Here is a 17,725-nt window from a genome sequence, read left to right on the forward strand (position 1 = left end):
CAAGTTTATAAGCTATTGCACATACAAGTTAAATGAAAGTATTGAACATATCAGACTATTACAGTCATCCCATATCCATAACAATTTTCCCACTAAAAATTGAAATTTTATGCAAGCATGGTCTTTACAACTTCATCTTGGACTCTGCACTGACAAGTGAAACAGTCTTGCTCCATACATCTTTAAAACCTGTGCCCTTGTCTAGGGGACTAAATGTAAAGAGTTCTATGTTAACAAACCTTTTCTAAAGCTGCACATCATCAACATCCGCATTCGCTCCCGGATCTGCTTGGTCTTAATACCATAAATGACAGGGTTTAGGGTGGGTGGGATGATGAGGTACAAGTCAGCTAGCAACACTTGGGTGTGCAGGGGAACTACATCCTGCCACAACCAGGTTATATATATGGATGCCATCCCGGGGAGATAGAAAAGACACATCACTCCCACATGAGAGCCGCATGTGCTTAACGCCTTCTGCTGTGCGTTCTTTGAGGACAGGCTAAATACTGCCCTGAGAATCAAAGTATAGGAGGCAGCAATGAAGGCCGTATCGGACCCCACAATGATAGAGGAACAAATCAAGCTGTACAAACTGGTGGGCGTGGGGTCTGCACATACTAACTTGGCCACAGCCATGTGTTCACAGTAGGAATGGGGAACTACATTGGAGCCACAGAAAGGCAAATGACTCAACATCCAGCTCAGTGGAGTCATGGAAAGGACAGCTCTGCTGATGATGGTCACACATAACCCCAGCATCAGTTTAGGTCTGAGGATTCTTCTGTAGTGTAGGGGCTTGCAGATGGCCACATAGCGATCAAAAGCCATGGCCAGGAGCAGCCCTGTCTCCACAGCTGTGGCTGCATGGACAAAGTACATCTGAGTGAAACAGGCATTAAAGCTGATGGAGCTGTCTCCTGAGCTGAAGATGCTCACCATCTTAGGTACCACAGAAGAAGCCATGACAATGTCCACAGCAGCCAGAACACAGAGAAAGAAGTACATGGGCTCTTGTAGAGTGGAATCCATGCAGATCACAGTAATGATGAGGCTGTTTCCCAAGAGGGCTATGCTGTACATGGCACTAAATGAGATGGCCAGCCCAAGATAGGAAGACTGCAAACCTGGAACGCCCATGAGGAAGAAGGTGGCAGGGGATTCCACTGTGTAGTTGTAGGATAGTCTTGACATCATAGGTGAGATGGATTTTCTATTACAATACAGAGTGGTGAGGGAAGGGGGTAGAATGCCATCGGATGTGTTCCTGTCTGGTGTAGACAAATCAAAGTGTCAGGGCAGTGTTTTACAAATCAGTAAACATAAATGAAGCCATTTGCTCTGTTTCCCATGCTTGTCAAGGTTCTCTGTGTTAACAGAGTACTCCTTCAGAATAACCTGTTGCTTATCCTCCTCTAGGAAGTCTGTGCCCTCTCTCCTCTCACACTGCAGGAAGAGGTGAAGTTAGAAACCTTTCTGTTTCTCATCGAGTCTCTTGGGATGACCTAAAAAAGATATGATCTAGTAGTCCTAATGCTCTACCTAGGTCTTCCTTGTATTTTCTAGTGGGTGATTCTTGTTCAAGTGGTATCACTGTCAGATGTTGGTTAATCTTCAGGGGGAAACACAGAGTTTTTCTTAGAATATAAAACAAAGCTCTATGTACTTCTTTTGCCCTGCTGCAGATGTGGTGTTGGCCCTACATCACCATGAATCAGGAAAGCAAAGGAACTAATTATATTGCTAGTTGAGTCCAACCCCCACAACTAAAAACATCATTGTGTCACTTACTACCTGTTTTTGCCTTGATCCAGTCATATAAACTTTCCATGCCTTAGTTTGATCACTGGTGTTTTAGAATTTAAATGGAAGACAAACATAAAGTACTTCATTTTCAAAAAAAATCAACAAATTTTAAAACAAGCCTGAGTTTCTCTGCTTAACCTTTTAACTCCAGATCTCTCTAAGAACATACATAAGTGAGTACGTACAACAGAGACTAAAATTAAAAATAACTAAAACTGGGTAATAGTGGCACATCTCAGCAATCGGGAGCCAGAGACAAGTGGACCTCTGAGTTCGAAGCCAGCCTGGTCTACAGAGAGAGTTTCAAGACATCCGGAGCTACACAGAGAAACCCTGCCCTGGGTGAGGAGGGGTCACGGTGACTAAATCCACCAACACAACACCCATTCTCTTAAGGTTTGCAGTTGTCCTAACATGATCAGCCGCTGAGGTTTTTTCCCTTAGAGCTGGCATAAATGCCAAGATAATTTTAAAATACAATAAGGAGCTCACTCTCTGTTCTTTTATAAAGTAGTTCCAAAACTAAGACTTTTATCTGTTCATTTAATATTTTTCTGTTATTATCAATTCTATTAAAAAAATATCTCTTTCACTATGTACAACTCTATCTCAATTATAAAGCCTAAGAGTGTGTACATGGCTCTGATGTCATATAGAATACTGATACTAAAGTGACTTGGATTAGAGATAGGAATGGATGTGGCAAGCATGCTTTATGAGGCTACATTCCTGCCTCAACACATTTTCTGACTGTTCCCAGATCATTCCTCTCTCATGGGATATGCACAGGTAGTTTGACCTAAGAAATTAACTCAAGACTCTTGACTATGGAGTAGACCACATTAAATGCCCCCACTCTCTTCCCTTAAGCCCACAGAGCCTTAACATTGCATCTTCTGAGGCCTTAGCCTGGGGTGGCCATTTCACCAAGACAAGTGTTGACTTAACAATATTCAGACGTAGCCCAAGAAGAGTTTCTTACATTTCCATTCAACCTTCAGTGAAAAGAGCTTATTTGCCAAGCCTCAAGACTAGTTATTTTGATTAGCTATCAAGTCCTGTAACCCCCTATTAATAAAGGGTTTGCAGCCTAAGAAGTTGTCTCATCCTTATCCTGACTCTTCTTACCTCTCAATTCTCTCTCCTGAATGATTGGATAGGTCAGAATGGTGGAAGTTTGTTAGGGTCCCATGTGCTAGATAAAAAAAGACATTTTCTATGTTACCCAAACATAAGACAAGCATTTACCTGACTCTCCATCCTCACCACAAGGTACCCACTTGACTCCTGGAGAGCTGACTGACTCCACATTGGTGCAGAATCTTCAAGAGTTTTCTAAAGAACCAGGTTTCTGGGAATTGATGGGCACATAGGGTCTTTTTGAAACAAACCATGAGGGGAAAGCCTAAGAATGATAAATGTTGTATACTAAGTCTGACTGAACTGAGTAACAAGTTCCATGTCACTCTCAAATAAAATCCATGGTGTATATAAATATATAATATATATATATATATATATATATATATTATATATATATATACCAATATAATCATGTATATGTCTAACATCATGGGCAGATGAGGTCAGCATGAAGAAGAGCTTCAAAGTAAAATTGAGAAGTGTGAAAAGCAAGCCTGGGTATCCCTACCACCACAGTCTCCATTTAGGGTGCTACAGATTTGGAGTTGAGTTTTGGTGCCTAGAGACTTGAAGAAAACTGAAGGATCCAGAATGTCTGCACCCATTCACCTCTGACCCAGAAACTGCTCTATATAAACTCACCTTTCATCTGAGAGTGTCCTCACTTTATGCCCTGCTCTATCTCCCTGTCCACAGATGCTCACAGTGGTTTGGAGTTAGTGTTAGTCTTCATTTCTTTAAAACTGTTTTTATTTCATTTTATTTGCTTTCCTTCTTGATTGGTGTTGTTAGAGGGTGTGTGTGTGTGTGTGTGTGTGTGTGTGTGTGTGTGTGTGTGTAGTCTTTTCAAATAAAGAACATTTGTTTTAATTTATTGTCTCTTCTTTAAAATATTTAAACTTTTTTCTTGAGAGCATCAATGGTGACCTCCATTGAAGATCTGTTGTGAATCCAATAACTTTTTAAGCATCATTTCCTGTATGCTTGTGTATGTGTGTGTTTTTTTTTTCATTAGCTCTTTGGGCCACTGAAAACACACACAATAAGATAGAGAAATCTAAAGTGTAGAGGTCATCCTATCAATACATGGAGACACACTGCTTCTGCTTGTTGGGGTAAATTCTTTCAGAAAGCCTGGGCTCAAATCTCACGAGACACCTTTACACTGGTTTCTTCAGCCCAAATCATGTAACATCTATAAGTAAATCATAGGATGTGAGATGATATTTTATTCCAAATAAAAGGATGGAGGGATTCTGAGTTAACATGCTGTCCAGATGAAAGAAGTACTGCATGTCTCACTTGAATACAGCCTTGCTGCCTTTGATAGCCTCGTATCCCTACCTAAATACCTCCGTCAACTCCCAAACACAGCCTCACCCTGCCCTATGGCATCTGTTTTTCTCAAAGCAAGTCTGGGTCCCTAAAAATATGTATTTACCATTCCAGTGTTGCACTTACCTTTTCATCTCTCTGCTTTGAACACAAGTAATCCTATATACCTACCCTTCTCCTATATCTGCCATCCCTCACATCACTTCCAGGGGAAGCTGTAGGTGTCCATAATGCCTCCAGACCTGATCAGCCACATTATACTTGTTTCCTTGGGTAGAGAACTTGAATCCTTGTTTCTGAGGTGACCCTAAACTCAAGGCTTCTTAAGTCCAAACTCTGTTTCCTAATTCAGTTATCGGCATAATAGATTTCCTCTTATAACATTCATTCTCTGATTAAGTATGCTTACTTTTCCACATTTCTCATACCAAATGATATTTAGATTCATATAAGACGTTTGAGAGAAGCAGTAACATACAGGCGCCACAGGAGATCAAAGACAATGGGGTTACTATGAGTGCTGTCCTTTCCAAACACCTCCCACTGGGAGACTTTCTTTCCCATGAGATACTCTGTCATATGTCTCTTCCCAGGACACCACTGCTCTTGGCTTCTGCCCAGCAGCCAAACACTGTGACTCCTCCGGAGACTGGCTCTCTTCTATGCACAGTCCCTTGGGCATTCCAGACTGAGAGGAGTCAGGAGCCTGGAGAGTGTACAGTGTTTGTGTCTTCTAGTCCCCAGAAGATACCTAAACATTAGACTAATGTTACAGAGTACATCTAGAAAGAAAATCAAATGGTCCAAGTTTCATTTTTCCCCTTAGTACATTTCTTTCATTCGTTTATTTATTTACTTATCTATTTGTTTATTTATTGTGTACATGTGGGCATGCCCATGCCACAGTGCACGTGTGAAGGTCAGATAACAACTCACAGGAGTCAGTCCTCTTCTTCCATCATGTTGCTCCTGGGAATCGAACTCAGGTTGTCAAGCATGGCAGCAAGTGCCTTTACCCACTGAGCCATTATACCAGCCCTGATTACTTTTTTAATTCTTCAGTGTTTCAGAACCTCTAAGGCAGTGGCTCTCAACTGAAACCTTCAATACAGTTCCTAATGTTGTGATGACCCCAACCATAAAATTATTTTTGTTGCTACTTCATAATTATAATTTTGCTACTGTTATGAATCATAATGTAAATAGCTCATATTTCCAATGGTCTTTGGTGACCCCTGTGAAAGTGTCATTCAACCCCCTAAAGAGGTCACAACCCACAGGTTGAGATCCACTGCTCTAATGGGTATTTTCCTAAGCTTTCCACATTTGGGTTCACAGTCCTTTGAAGGAACTTAAGTTACAGAGAAGTGCACAAAGCTTCTAAAACCAAGAGTGAAGCTGCAGATTCTACATCAAAACACATTTCACTGGTTTCATACAGTTAGCACATCCATGTGGTGCCATGAAATGTTGAGTGCCAATAACTACAACTTGGAGAGCCTGTTTTCCATTGTTTGTGGATGTACCTGAAGTGGTTGCTGCATCAGGTTAGCCCTATTTTTCATATTTCATAGATTACCCATACTATTGCCACAGTTTTATTATCACAATCTCCACTAACAGTGCAAAGGGGTTCCAGTTTATCCACATTTTTACCCAAAGTTGGTTTTTACTTTTTGTTTGTTTGGTTGCTTGGTTGGTTTGAGTTTTCATGATCATACCTATAAGTCAAATGTATTATCTCACTGTAGTTTTATTTTTAATCTCCATAATGATTAGTAACAAAGAGCATCTTCACATATGTTAGCTGGTCATTTGTACATACCCTTTACAGAAATGTCTGCTCCAGTTCGAGTATCTCATTTTTGTTGGTGGTGGTGAATTATAAGATTTTATCATTTACTAGGTAAATAATTCTTACTAAATATACAATTCAAATATATCTTCTCCCATCCTGCATGGTGTCTTTGCATTCTATTTTGTCTTTTGTTACACAAAATAATTTCTGTTCCTTGTGGTTACATCTATTTTTCACTTTTGCTGCCTACACTTTTGGACATCATATCCAAGAAATCTTTGCAAATGTTAAATATTTTCTCTAGTTTCATGATTTTTTAGTCTTTCAACTAGTTCTTTACATTTCTTTCAATTAAACTTTGCATATGGTGTAAGGTAAGAGTCTCATCTAATAGTTCTTCATTTGACTGTCCAGTATTCGTAACACCATGTCCAATGTCAGATCTATTAATGAAATATGCCTGAGTTTAGGTCTGAGCTCCCTATTCTATTATTTTTCTATCTTTATACCAGTACTATACTGATGATTTTTGATAGACTTAACACTAAGGCTAATGAGAAGAGGTGAAGGACAATTCATTCTAATCATTGGAACAATTAACCAACTTACTGTTGCAGTTTTTCCTAGCACTTTGAATTTTAGTATCAGAGAATTAGTCTTACTAAGATTTACAGTTTCATTAAGAATCAAATATATGTGTCTCTGTACTGTGAAATTGTGTAGTTATCAGAAGGGGGTTGGAGCCAGAGCATTATCCTTTTCAACTCATGGTCTGACTTGGTTTCTTTCACTGTGGTTCAGGTTTCTTTTTCCAATTCATTCATTAGAAAGGGGCCAACACCATTGACCTTAAGTTTACATAATATAAACTAAAATCTGTTTTAGGCAGAAGAGGTTTGTGCTCCAGGAAAAAACACAGGTATCAAATTAAATGTATTCATTGGTGAGCAAGATCTAGTTTCTACCACAACATCATACAAGGAGAGGAACAAGAAAATTCTAGTAAGGAAAAGGTGACAAAGAGTAACTTTCATCAACAGAGGGCTGATGTGAGATGGGAATAGAGATTTTAAAAAAAAAGAAACAAAATAACAAACACATTCTCTGCCCAAACTTCAATCAGATAGCATTCTAAATAAATACACCAGGAAATACAATCCTTCTGTCAAACTCTAGTGAGAAGTTGAAGTGCTAAGTAAGGACACTCTACACCTATAAACGAGTCCATGTTCATAGATCTCAAAGTTATCTTGGCAGTTGGCTGGAACTTGAGGTAGGAGAAGCTTGTGTTCATGCACCTTGAGTGGACTGGAGAAAGAAGCAAGGCATCAGCAGACTCCATATCCGCTCCCGGATCTGCTTGGTCCTAATACCATAAATGATAGGGTTAAGGGTGGGTGGGATGATCAGGTACAAGTCAGCTAACAACACTTGGGTGTGCAGGGAACTTTGTCCTGCCCTAGCCAGGCTACATAGATGGATGCCATCCCAGGGAGATAGTACAGCGCCATGACCCCAACATGAGAACCACATGTACTCAGCGCCTTCCGCTGTGCATTCTTTGAAGACAAACCAAATACTGCCCTGAGAATCAAAATATAAGAGGCAGAAATGAAAGCCACATCTGAGCCCACAATGATGGAGGAAAAGATCAAGCTGTAGAGACTGGTGGGCATGGGGTCAGCACATGTTAACTTAGCCACAGCCATGTGTTCACAGTAGGAATGGGGAACTACATTGGAGCCACAGAAAGGCAAATGACTCAACATCCAACTCAATGGAGTCATAAAAATAACAGCTCTAGTGGTGATAGTCACACTAATCCCCAGCATCACATGAGGGGTGAGAATTCTCATATAATGTAGGGGCTTGCAGATGGCCACATAGCGATCAAAAGCCATGGCCAGGAGAAGCCCTGTCTCCACAGCTGTGGCTGCATGGACAAAGTACATCTGAGTGAAACAGGCATTAAAGCTGATGGAGCTGTCTCCTGAGCTGAAGATGCTCACCATCTTAGGTACCACAGAAGAAGCCATGACAATGTCCACAGCAGCCAGAACACAGAGAAAGAAGTACATGGGCTCTTGTAGAGTGGAATCCATGCAGATCACAGTAATGATGAGGCTGTTTCCTAAGAGGGCTATGCTGTACATGGTACTCAATGAGATGGCCAGCCCAAGATAGGAAGACTGCAAACCTGGAACGCCCACAAGGAAGAAGGTGGCAGGGGATTCCGTTGTGTGGTTGTAGGATGTCCCCAGCATCACTGGTCAGACTGTTTTCCTGTTAACTTATAAGGTACTGTAAGAGAGGTAATATTCTTATAAAATTGATTCTTGTGTGTGATGGTCACAAATTGTTGGGGTATTTTCTTCTTGGTGATATTTTCATGACCTAAAATAATTAACATATTAAAAAATAACCTATTCTATAAAGATTCTGTGCTTTGTCGATTTATATTCACATTTCAAGGATCAACTCTTTAGTTTTTTCCTACAGCAATGTTTTTTCTCTCTCTTTTTCTGTCTTTGTTTCCATCTGTGTGTCTGTCTGTCTCTTTTTGTCTCTCTCCATCTCTCTTAGTCTCTCTCTCTCTCTCTCTCTCTCTCTCTCTCTCTCTCTCTCTCTCTGTCTCTCTCTCTCTCTGTCTCTCTCTCTCTCCCCCTATTCCATGCAGACATTGCATGTTTATTTTACTTCAAGCATTCATGAAATCATTCATGTCGACCCTTAATGATTTCAAATTGATGATTCCAATAGTTTACCTATGGTTTATGATATACAGTCAAGCATGTAACTTTGTGTAATCCTAGCCTGTGGAACAAAGTTAGGAGATACATTTCATATATTCCTTATAGTCAGCTACTTCAGCATAATGAATAATCAGAGGAATTTGCCTTTTTTTTCTTCGTGATTGCTAAATTAAACAAACTTATTGAGATCAAACATCATATTGTATCTGCTTGGAATAGTACCTAAGGAAAAGATGAAAAAACATTCTTGTCAGTCAGAAATGCATTATATAGAAAATATAGGTTCAGGAAATAAGGCCATTAGAAAATTACATAATCACTTTCCATATAAGAGAATATTTTTAAAATATTTCTAATCTGCTAACTTTGGGGCTCAATTTCCTTGTAGTTTCAATTACTACACTAAATAATTACACATTAACCCTTCAGATGCACATAGAGATGAAACTTCTCATATCTTCTCTGCTTCTTCAATATAGTTTACCCTTTTTCATGATAAACTACCAAAACACTCCAGAGACCAAGGAAACTTTATCCTTATGAAAGTAAAGCATGTTTTAAACAAAGTGTATGGTCATACTAAGATGAGAAACAGTATTTATAATGAGTGAATTTCTACATTGATAACATACAACAAATAGCCATGTAAAACAATTGACTTAAGTCCTTAAATGAGAAGATACTTCATCCAATATCATGTAACAACATATAGTCATTTTGAGGTTCCTATCTAGGTCTTCCAAGCATTGACTCCTAGCAGTATATTTAACACAGCATTAAAGTCAAAAAAACAGCTATGGATACTCACCAGATAAAGTACTATAGATTTACCTTGACAGTTTTACTACTCTGCAAGTCTAGAACTGTGTTTGTCTTTGCCCTGCATCTTCCTCATTCAGGTATTGCCAGAACCTTGGGAATGTAATGACTTCCCCAGGTGTCCCCAAACAAAAGATCAACACTACCATCACACTCCTGTGCTAAAAGCCTTTACTTCCCTTCCCTGTAATTTGCTCATTTTCTGTGGTTTTATATGATACTTGCATGTGTGTCCAGACCCACAATACTCTGAGAACACATCACACAAAGTTCTCTTTGATTTGGTGATATCACTCAGACCTGGGAATGCTGGTAGATCTTCTAGAAGCAAAACACAAAATTCCCTCTGTAGTCTCATGCAAAATGTGTTACTAGAGTGATGTCATTTAGAGACAGAAAAAAAGTGGCTAACAGCAGTGACTCTAAAATCGTGTTGCATAGAATGAAAACCCTAGCTTGTCACTTGCTAGCCATTTTACCTTGATCAAATCCTGTAAACCTTCCCACCCACAATGGTAGGAGAGAAATAACCATCCCCGAATCAAAGAGGTAATTTTGAACTTAAATGAAAAGCTGGGCAAAATGCTTACTATGCTGGTTTGAACAATAGATGTCCAGTAAAGTATAGAAAGTAAAACACAACATTGCCTATTCTGCTTAATCCAGTATGTCCAGGTCACTCTAACTAGCATACTTAAGTGAGTATGACTGAATTCAAGGCAAAATAACAATCAAAATTCCATCAGCAAAACAAGCATTCCTGAAGTTTTCCTCCTTGCCCTTCAATGAGCTGCCACCACAGATGTCCCTATATTGAAAGACGTTTGGTGTCTAGCAGGGTGCTTGGTACTCAGGTGCTCAATAAAATAGAACTAACTTTGAAAAGACTGTTTGCATGAGTTAATTCTATAAATTACTCTAAATAACATACTCAAATGGGTAAGTGTAACTCAGAGATCAATTTGTTTTAAAAAGCATGCATTGCCTGAAAGCTTTCTCCTATCATCCCTTGATCTGCCACAGGAAGATCTCTTCCCCAGGGACAGACACAGCAAGGTTCTAATCATCTGTAATTTGCTGTATTTTTTTTGCGGAGGGGGGGGCGCAGGTAGGGGGCTGTTTAATTTTTTCATTGTCACTTTAATGGAAAGGGTACTTGTCCATCTACTTACAGCTCATTTTGATAACGAGGTCTAAGAACTGTCATTTGGTGGTGGTGCTGCTGCTGTGTAAAAATTCTTCCAGAGATGAAAGGATGGTTTGGAAGTGGGTATGATAAGAATCCTCACGGCAGTTAAATTGGCACTCCCACTGTTTTTCCTATTACTCTCAACAGTATTCTACATCCAAGGGAAACAGACAGGCAGCTTAGCCCATAACTAGATACAACATCCCAAATATGGACAATACTACATTAAGACCAATTTAACCTTTCTTCAAACTCCTTATCTAAAAATTGCATCACGAAAGCCTCAGCCTAGTAGGTTACCACACCAATGGCATGGCTTGTGTTCACTTAATTATAGACAAATATAACCTAGGAACTAATTCCTTAAATTTCCAGGAATCGTCAAATGAAGAGCTCTTATTTGACAAGCTCTGAGACCAGGCTGACTAGCCACTAAACCCTGTGACCCCTAGTCAGTAATGGGTTTCCAGGCTAATCTGACATATTTTTATCGTTGGACAATGTCCCAATGATTCCCTCTTTAGTTACTCTTCTGGATGTCTGGTCTTTCCCTGAGTAATTGTATAGATCAGACCAGTGGGCATCTCTTCTTCCATCCCATGTGCCACAGAGGGCATTTTCGCTGTTGTCTAAGCACTAGGAAAACATTCGCCTGGTTCTCTGTCCTAACTGTATGACACACTTGCCATTTCTGTGTAGTTCCTGGACAGTTAAACACTAATTGACCTGACACCCAGGTGCCTACAGCCACCTTGAGCAGAGTCTTAAGGAATTATCTGCAAAAATGTAGAATTATCTGCAAAACCAAATGTGCAAATCTCGGTGCAAATTACGAAGCTTTGAAACAAACAAACCACAAAGGGAAAAGGCTGTGTAATGACAGAGCCTGAAGGTCGTGATAAGCCCCACATGATGGATCACAGGAACCTTGCTGTGTGTGTAGCCCCGGGAGTGAGACAACCTCAGTAGAAAGAACAGGTGAGAACAGATGAAAGCAGTCCAAACAACTCAGGATACTCTAGCTGCTCCATCTTCCCCGGGTGCCACAAAATCAAGGCTCGACATCACTACCTGTAGATTTGAGGAGAATCTCAAAGATCCAGAATTCCAGCTGCCCCATTCATCTGTGACCCAAGACCTTCCTCTCCTGGGTGCCGGACGGAAACCCGCCTTTTTGCTGAGGGCATGGTGTGCTTATGCCCTGCCCGCTCTTCCTCTCTCCAGCCCTGACAACCTCACCTCGACATGCCTTCTATGACCTTCTGGTTACTACTTTTCCTGTTAATCAATACTCGCAGAAGATTGCTTGTATTACAGGCCTTTTCCAAGAACAAACGTTTGATTTGATCATTTTTCTTTAAAGTTTTTATCTCACTCGACCTATTATGAAGTTTTTTTTTCTTGTGAAGATCATCAATGGCCTCCATCCAAGATCTCTTTCCACCCTTGTGATTCCTTTTAGCATCAGTAACTTCCTCCTTGCTTTATCAGCTTTTACATTTCATTGAAGGTGAAAGTGAACTGCATATCTCATCTGAATGCAGCCTTGATGCCAATGATAACCTGTGAGCCTGTCCCGGTGCCTCTCCCCACCACCCAACACACTGACACTCAGCCTGCACTGCACAGTCTTTTCACATAGCTCCTCTTTGTCTTAAAAACTCTCTCTCCATTATCCCGAAGATGGACTTCTCCCTTCTTCTTTCTGCTTTAAACACAGAGTTTTATATTCCTGTTCACTCTGCCATCTCCTCCAGTCTCCCATTGCTTCCAGCAGAAGCCTTTGGTGTTAGCAGTACCTTCCAAATCCGGTCAACCTCCACACTTCGGCAGAGGACTTGAATCCTCCTTTCCAGGGTGGTCATGCCCTAGAGACAGTGTCAGCCCAACTTCCTCTCTCAGTTGCCTACACGCCAGAGTTTTGTTTACTTAACTTTCTCTAATTATCTATGTATGGTGATGCACATTTTTTCACCCAAAAGAAGTAAGATTTATTCAGGATCCTTCCCAGAAGCAGTGAGCAGCTCCATGGGAGAACAAAGAAAACAATGGGGAGTCAAGTATTGTCCTTTTCAAAGACCTCCCATTGGGATCTCTCCTCCCCATTATCTACCATCCTACCTTTCCCTGGATACCCAATACTGGCTTTTCTCTGTGTTCTATCTGGGGCTTCCCAGACTTCAGGACGAGTCAGATGCCTAGTGAGTTAAGAGGCTTTGTTTCTTCTGGTCTCAGAGGATACCTACCCACCAGTGTGATACTAGAGAGTTCATCCTGAAAGAAAACAAGGGTTCGATGGAAAGCCTGTATGTGCCAGGCACCCGGAGAGAGTCTTTGCAAGGTGTTTTCTCATTGCATTCTCAACCCTCTGGTTTTGCTGCCATCATGTTGTAGATGATGTGCGACAGAAATTGTAGAGCTAGGGAGCCAGAGCATCCAAAGTTAGAGTCTAGTCATCAGTGCATCTAGCCTTGCTTGACAACTGTTCAGACTAGTAGTATAACTGATCTCTCAAATTCACTTCAGTGTTCCTCAGTTCCTCCTGGAGATTCATGATGACCTCTATCCATCAAGTATTTCTCATGACATTGTAAAGTTCTCTCTGAACAAACGAGGATCTCTGTGAGTTCACATAGCCTGTAGGCTATCCAGAGCTACACAGTGAGATCCTATCTCAAAATCAAAGAAGTATTATGTGATGGTCTGAGCACGTAGCTCAGAGGCGGAGCATTTGCCTAGCATGTACAGTTGAATAAATGTGTGAAAAATAAGATAGTAGTCAATATTTTTTTACTTCTATTGATTCTTTGTGGGTTTCATAACATGTATTCTGATCCCACTTATCTCCCTGTCCCCTGCATCTGCCCTCTGCCCTTGCAACCCCCCCTCAACAAAACCAAATATAAAAGAAAAACCAAAAACTAAACAAAACAAAGAACAAAAACAAAAAAGAACAATCTTGTCATGGAAGCTGTAGTGTGGCCCACTGGGCCACACTCTATACCTTTACTTGTAAGTGTTCATTGCTTTGAGTTATCAGTCTGACTCGAGGCCTCTGGTTTCTGCTATACCACAAGTAATGAGCTCTCCTCTTGGGTATCTTGTTGTTTTCCTGTGTCATGGAAATCCCTCTGTTTTGGGTTTGTAGGTTCATCTTCTTCACATGCTCTAACAGTTTATAGATTTGGTGAATGTTACTGGGGGGGGGGACTCATAGCCTTAGTTCTGAGCCTGGGTGGTAGCTGGGTTGGTCAGCTTGCTAGCTTTTCCTCGTTGTCACTGCCCAGATGAGTGACACTGCCTCAGCTAGCTCACCCAATGCAACTAGCCTACAGCAAGGAGCAGGCAATTCTGCTCTCCGACCCTCAGACCCCAGTCTCCCTCACTCATATCACCAAGGCCAGCTCTACTGTTTTGCCCAGGCAAGACACAGGGCCCTCTCTCTCAATTGCTATAGGGGGCATATGAGGGAGGGGTAGGGTCAACTCTCCTGCTCTCGTGCTATCAGGGATGGCTCACCTGTGTCCCCAACCACAGGGAAGCTCTAGTGTGCTTCCCAGGTGAGGTGCATGCCTATGGTGAGGGGTGAGTAGTTGATATTTTTGAAGTCAGAAGGTGGAGAGACTCCAGTGTTCGTAGATTGCTGGAATTAAAACTGTTGATACAGTCTAGGGATCTTGAGTGGGTTCATTTTCTCTGCCATTAAAGATTTAAAAGGCAGGAAAAATCTTGCTTGTAACAGGCAGCAGTGGAGAAATCTCAAACACCATAAACAGAAGCAGATAGACTCATCAGGAGAAGGTGTTTATTTGGGGTGAGGAAACACACACATGCAGCAGACACACAGCCATAAAGACCCTCCACAAAGCAGACTCCAGAAGCCAAAACATCTAGTACTGTTCAACAGGCCAAGAACCAGTGACTAAATGGTTCATGGACTCTAGGGGAGAACCAATTACTATTATTTTGCTAAATGGACATGGTGTTACATTTTCTCCAACATACTTATCTTTACACCAATAGATTAGTGCATCTCTCAACCCTCATCAAAGAAGTTTCTTTTTGCAGTAGATGGTGATTAATGCAGAGACTCACAACTGGTCAGTGTGCAGAGAACCAAGAGTTGTGGCGTGGTTGGCCCTAAATGGGACATATTTATCATTCCTGTTCCCTTCAAGACTCACGGATTATCTCAGAAGTGGCAGAAAGCCTATAAGAGCCAAAAGCATTGGATGGCTGCTTCAAAACAGTGTTTTCCAGACATGACAGGACTATTGCATACAACTCGAAGTTGTTATGACTGCATGCACAAGATCTACACAAGATCAAAAGCAAAATCCAAGCATGGATGGAAGAGGGGCTCATCAAGTCCCTTTCTCCCCAGCTGGAGAACTTTTGTCAATCTGGTGGCTATGGGAGGGAGAGAGAGTTGGTTTTCTTCAGGGATGCAGCCCCTGATAGGATATGCATTCTCCAGTATATGTCCCTACACCAATGTACATACTAGCAATATTAAGTGATTTCAGTGGTTTTAAAAAATGACCACTTGAAATTGGGAGGGAAAAGTGGTAGTGGATATAGAGAAGATTTTAAATGGAAGGATGAAGTGTAAATTTCCTTCAAAACATATTATATGCACATATGAAATTCTCAGACAATAAAAACACTTCTATTGAGAAATTTTGCTTGCCCCATACAAAGACTAGGGATTATATAGTATGCAGAAAAATTGTTCATTTTCATTGGGTAAAGAGAGAAAAGGTGAGACATACATTACTGCCTTAAGTGTGTGAAAAGAAGTGATACCACTAGAAGAAGGCATATATAAAGAGCCACACATGTATCTGATTTAGTTACATCATAGAAACCCTTCACTCAGTAGACACCTTGACATAGAAAAATGTAGTTTGATCATGTAACAGTTTTCTTTTCTCTGGGAATTTCAAATATGAGTACTGTATTTACATCATTCTCCTTTCTTCCTCTCCTTCCTCCAATTCCTCCTGTGTCCCTCCCACTCCTCAAATTCATAACATCTTGTTTTTTAATTATAATTATTACACATATATGTAGGTAAATTTATAAATACAGGGTGCTGAGATCATTCACTCATATGTGTTTAGGGCTGACCTCTTGGAATTGGATAGCCTTTTCTTGGGGGCTGGTCCCAAGACAAAAGAGTATTTTATATGCCCATTTCTCCAGAATTACTATAGGACTTACTGGATCTTTCTTGATGTAGTTATTACTTAATTGATAAATAAATAAAATAATTTTTAATCAGTTGGAGAACCAATTAGCTTAATAGAGGTTACTTTCAATAATACAAACAACTAACTGATGTGCAACTTTAAAATAATTTTTTTTTGGTGTTTCAAGACAGGGTTTTTCTGTGTAGCTTTGGAGCCTATCCTGGAACTCACTCTGGAGATCAGGCTGACCTCAAACTCACAGGAATCCAAGTGCTGGGATCAAAGTCATGTACCACCACCACCTGGCTCAATTAAAATAATTCTTAACACTATAAGAATGCATGTTTATATTATGTAGCTAAACAATTTGTCATATCTTATGTTCATCTCTACTTTCCAAGAAGAAAAAGTACCTTTCTCAATTAAATTGGATTTTATGAGACACATATCAAATGTCTATACCCCAAAATATAATACAGAACAAGAATTACCTGTATTTTTATCTGCACAAACCTTTCTTGACCTTGTATTTTAATGGATTGCAAAACTGATTTTACCATAATAAGTAAATGTGAAGCTCATGGTTTTTCCACTGTCTGCTTATTCTGTATCTGGTATATGACTCAACCCTACTAGGCTCTGTTCTTTCTCCCTTGAAACACTTGGATGATCCGTCTACGTATCTGCTTGGTCTTCACACTGTAGACAATGGGGTTTAGCACAGGGGGCAGAAGAAGGTAGATATTGGCCATGAGCATGTGTATGACTGGTGATAAATGTTTCCCAAATCTGTGGATCATGGTGGCACCGATGAGAGGAATATAAAAGAGAAGCACAGCACAGATGTGAGAGAGGCAGGTGTTGAGGGCTTTGAGCCTCTCGGCTCTGGAGGCAATGCCCAGCACTGTCTTCAGGATGAGTATGTAGGCGAAGAGAATGACGAGAGCATCAAGCCCCAGTGTGAGGATGACCACGATGAGGCCATAGAGGCTGTTGACACGGGTGCTGGCACAGGCTAACCTCATTGCATCTTGGTGAAGACAATATGAGTGAGATAAGACATTGGAACGACAGAAGGGCAGCCTCTTTATAAGAAAGGGCACAGGGAAGACCACACAGACTGCCCGGGCAAAGACAACTAATCCAATCTTTCCAATAAGGCCATGAGTGAGGATGGAAACATAACGCAGAGGGTCTCGGATGGCCACATATCTGTCAAAGGCCATGGATACTAGGACTCCAGATTCTACCACTCCAAATCCATGAATGAAAAACATCTGTGTGATGCATGCATCAAAGGGAATCTCAGGGGCATTGAACCAGAAGATGCTGAGCATAGAGGGCAGAGTAGACATGGAGAGACTAACATCAGTCAGAGCCAAAATGCAGAGGAAGTAGTACATAGGCTCATGGAGGCTCTGCTCCACCTTGACAACTGCTAGGATGGTGCCATTTCCAAGGAAGGTGAGTGCATAGAGAAATCCCAGGGGAAAGGCCATCCAGGGGTTCTTGTCTGGCATCCCTGGGATGCCTGTCAGAATGAAACTGTGGTGATTTTTATATGAAGCATTTGAGTTCATCTTGGTGATCTCACCACTGGATGAATCTGGTCTCTCCCGCTTAGCTCACAACTCCTAAATTGAAAAGATAGTTTCAGATGAGATAAGCAAATGGCTTTATAAGTACATGA

At 40.8% G+C, this 17,725-nt stretch overlaps 3 protein-coding genes across 3 annotated transcripts; all 3 read right to left on the reverse strand.

Moving 5' to 3' along the window:
• Positions 1–202: 202 nt before the first annotated feature.
• On the reverse strand, positions 203–1,616 carry LOC114706618 (olfactory receptor 52I2-like). The gene has a single exon (XM_028889095.2). It carries the CDS (start codon positions 1,195–1,197, stop codon positions 226–228), a length of 972 nt encoding a protein of 323 aa, XP_028744928.1. The 5' UTR covers positions 1,198–1,616; the 3' UTR covers positions 203–225.
• Positions 1,617–7,372: 5,756 nt separating this feature from the next.
• LOC114706694 (olfactory receptor 52I2-like) lies at positions 7,373–8,367 on the reverse strand. Its single transcript, XM_028889184.1, is given in 2 exon segments — positions 7,373–7,524; positions 7,527–8,367. Coding segments are annotated over 2 exon segments (972 nt in total). The 5' UTR covers positions 8,347–8,367.
• Positions 8,368–16,667: 8,300 nt separating this feature from the next.
• LOC114706715 (olfactory receptor 51H1-like) lies at positions 16,668–17,615 on the reverse strand. The gene has a single exon (XM_028889205.1). It carries the CDS (start codon positions 17,613–17,615, stop codon positions 16,668–16,670), a length of 948 nt encoding a protein of 315 aa, XP_028745038.1.
• Between the last annotated feature and the right edge of the window lie 110 nt (positions 17,616–17,725).

The sequence above is a fragment of the Peromyscus leucopus genome, chromosome 1, assembly GCF_004664715.2.
Source record: "Peromyscus leucopus breed LL Stock chromosome 1, UCI_PerLeu_2.1, whole genome shotgun sequence".
Classification (NCBI taxonomy): domain Eukaryota; kingdom Metazoa; phylum Chordata; class Mammalia; order Rodentia; family Cricetidae; genus Peromyscus; species Peromyscus leucopus.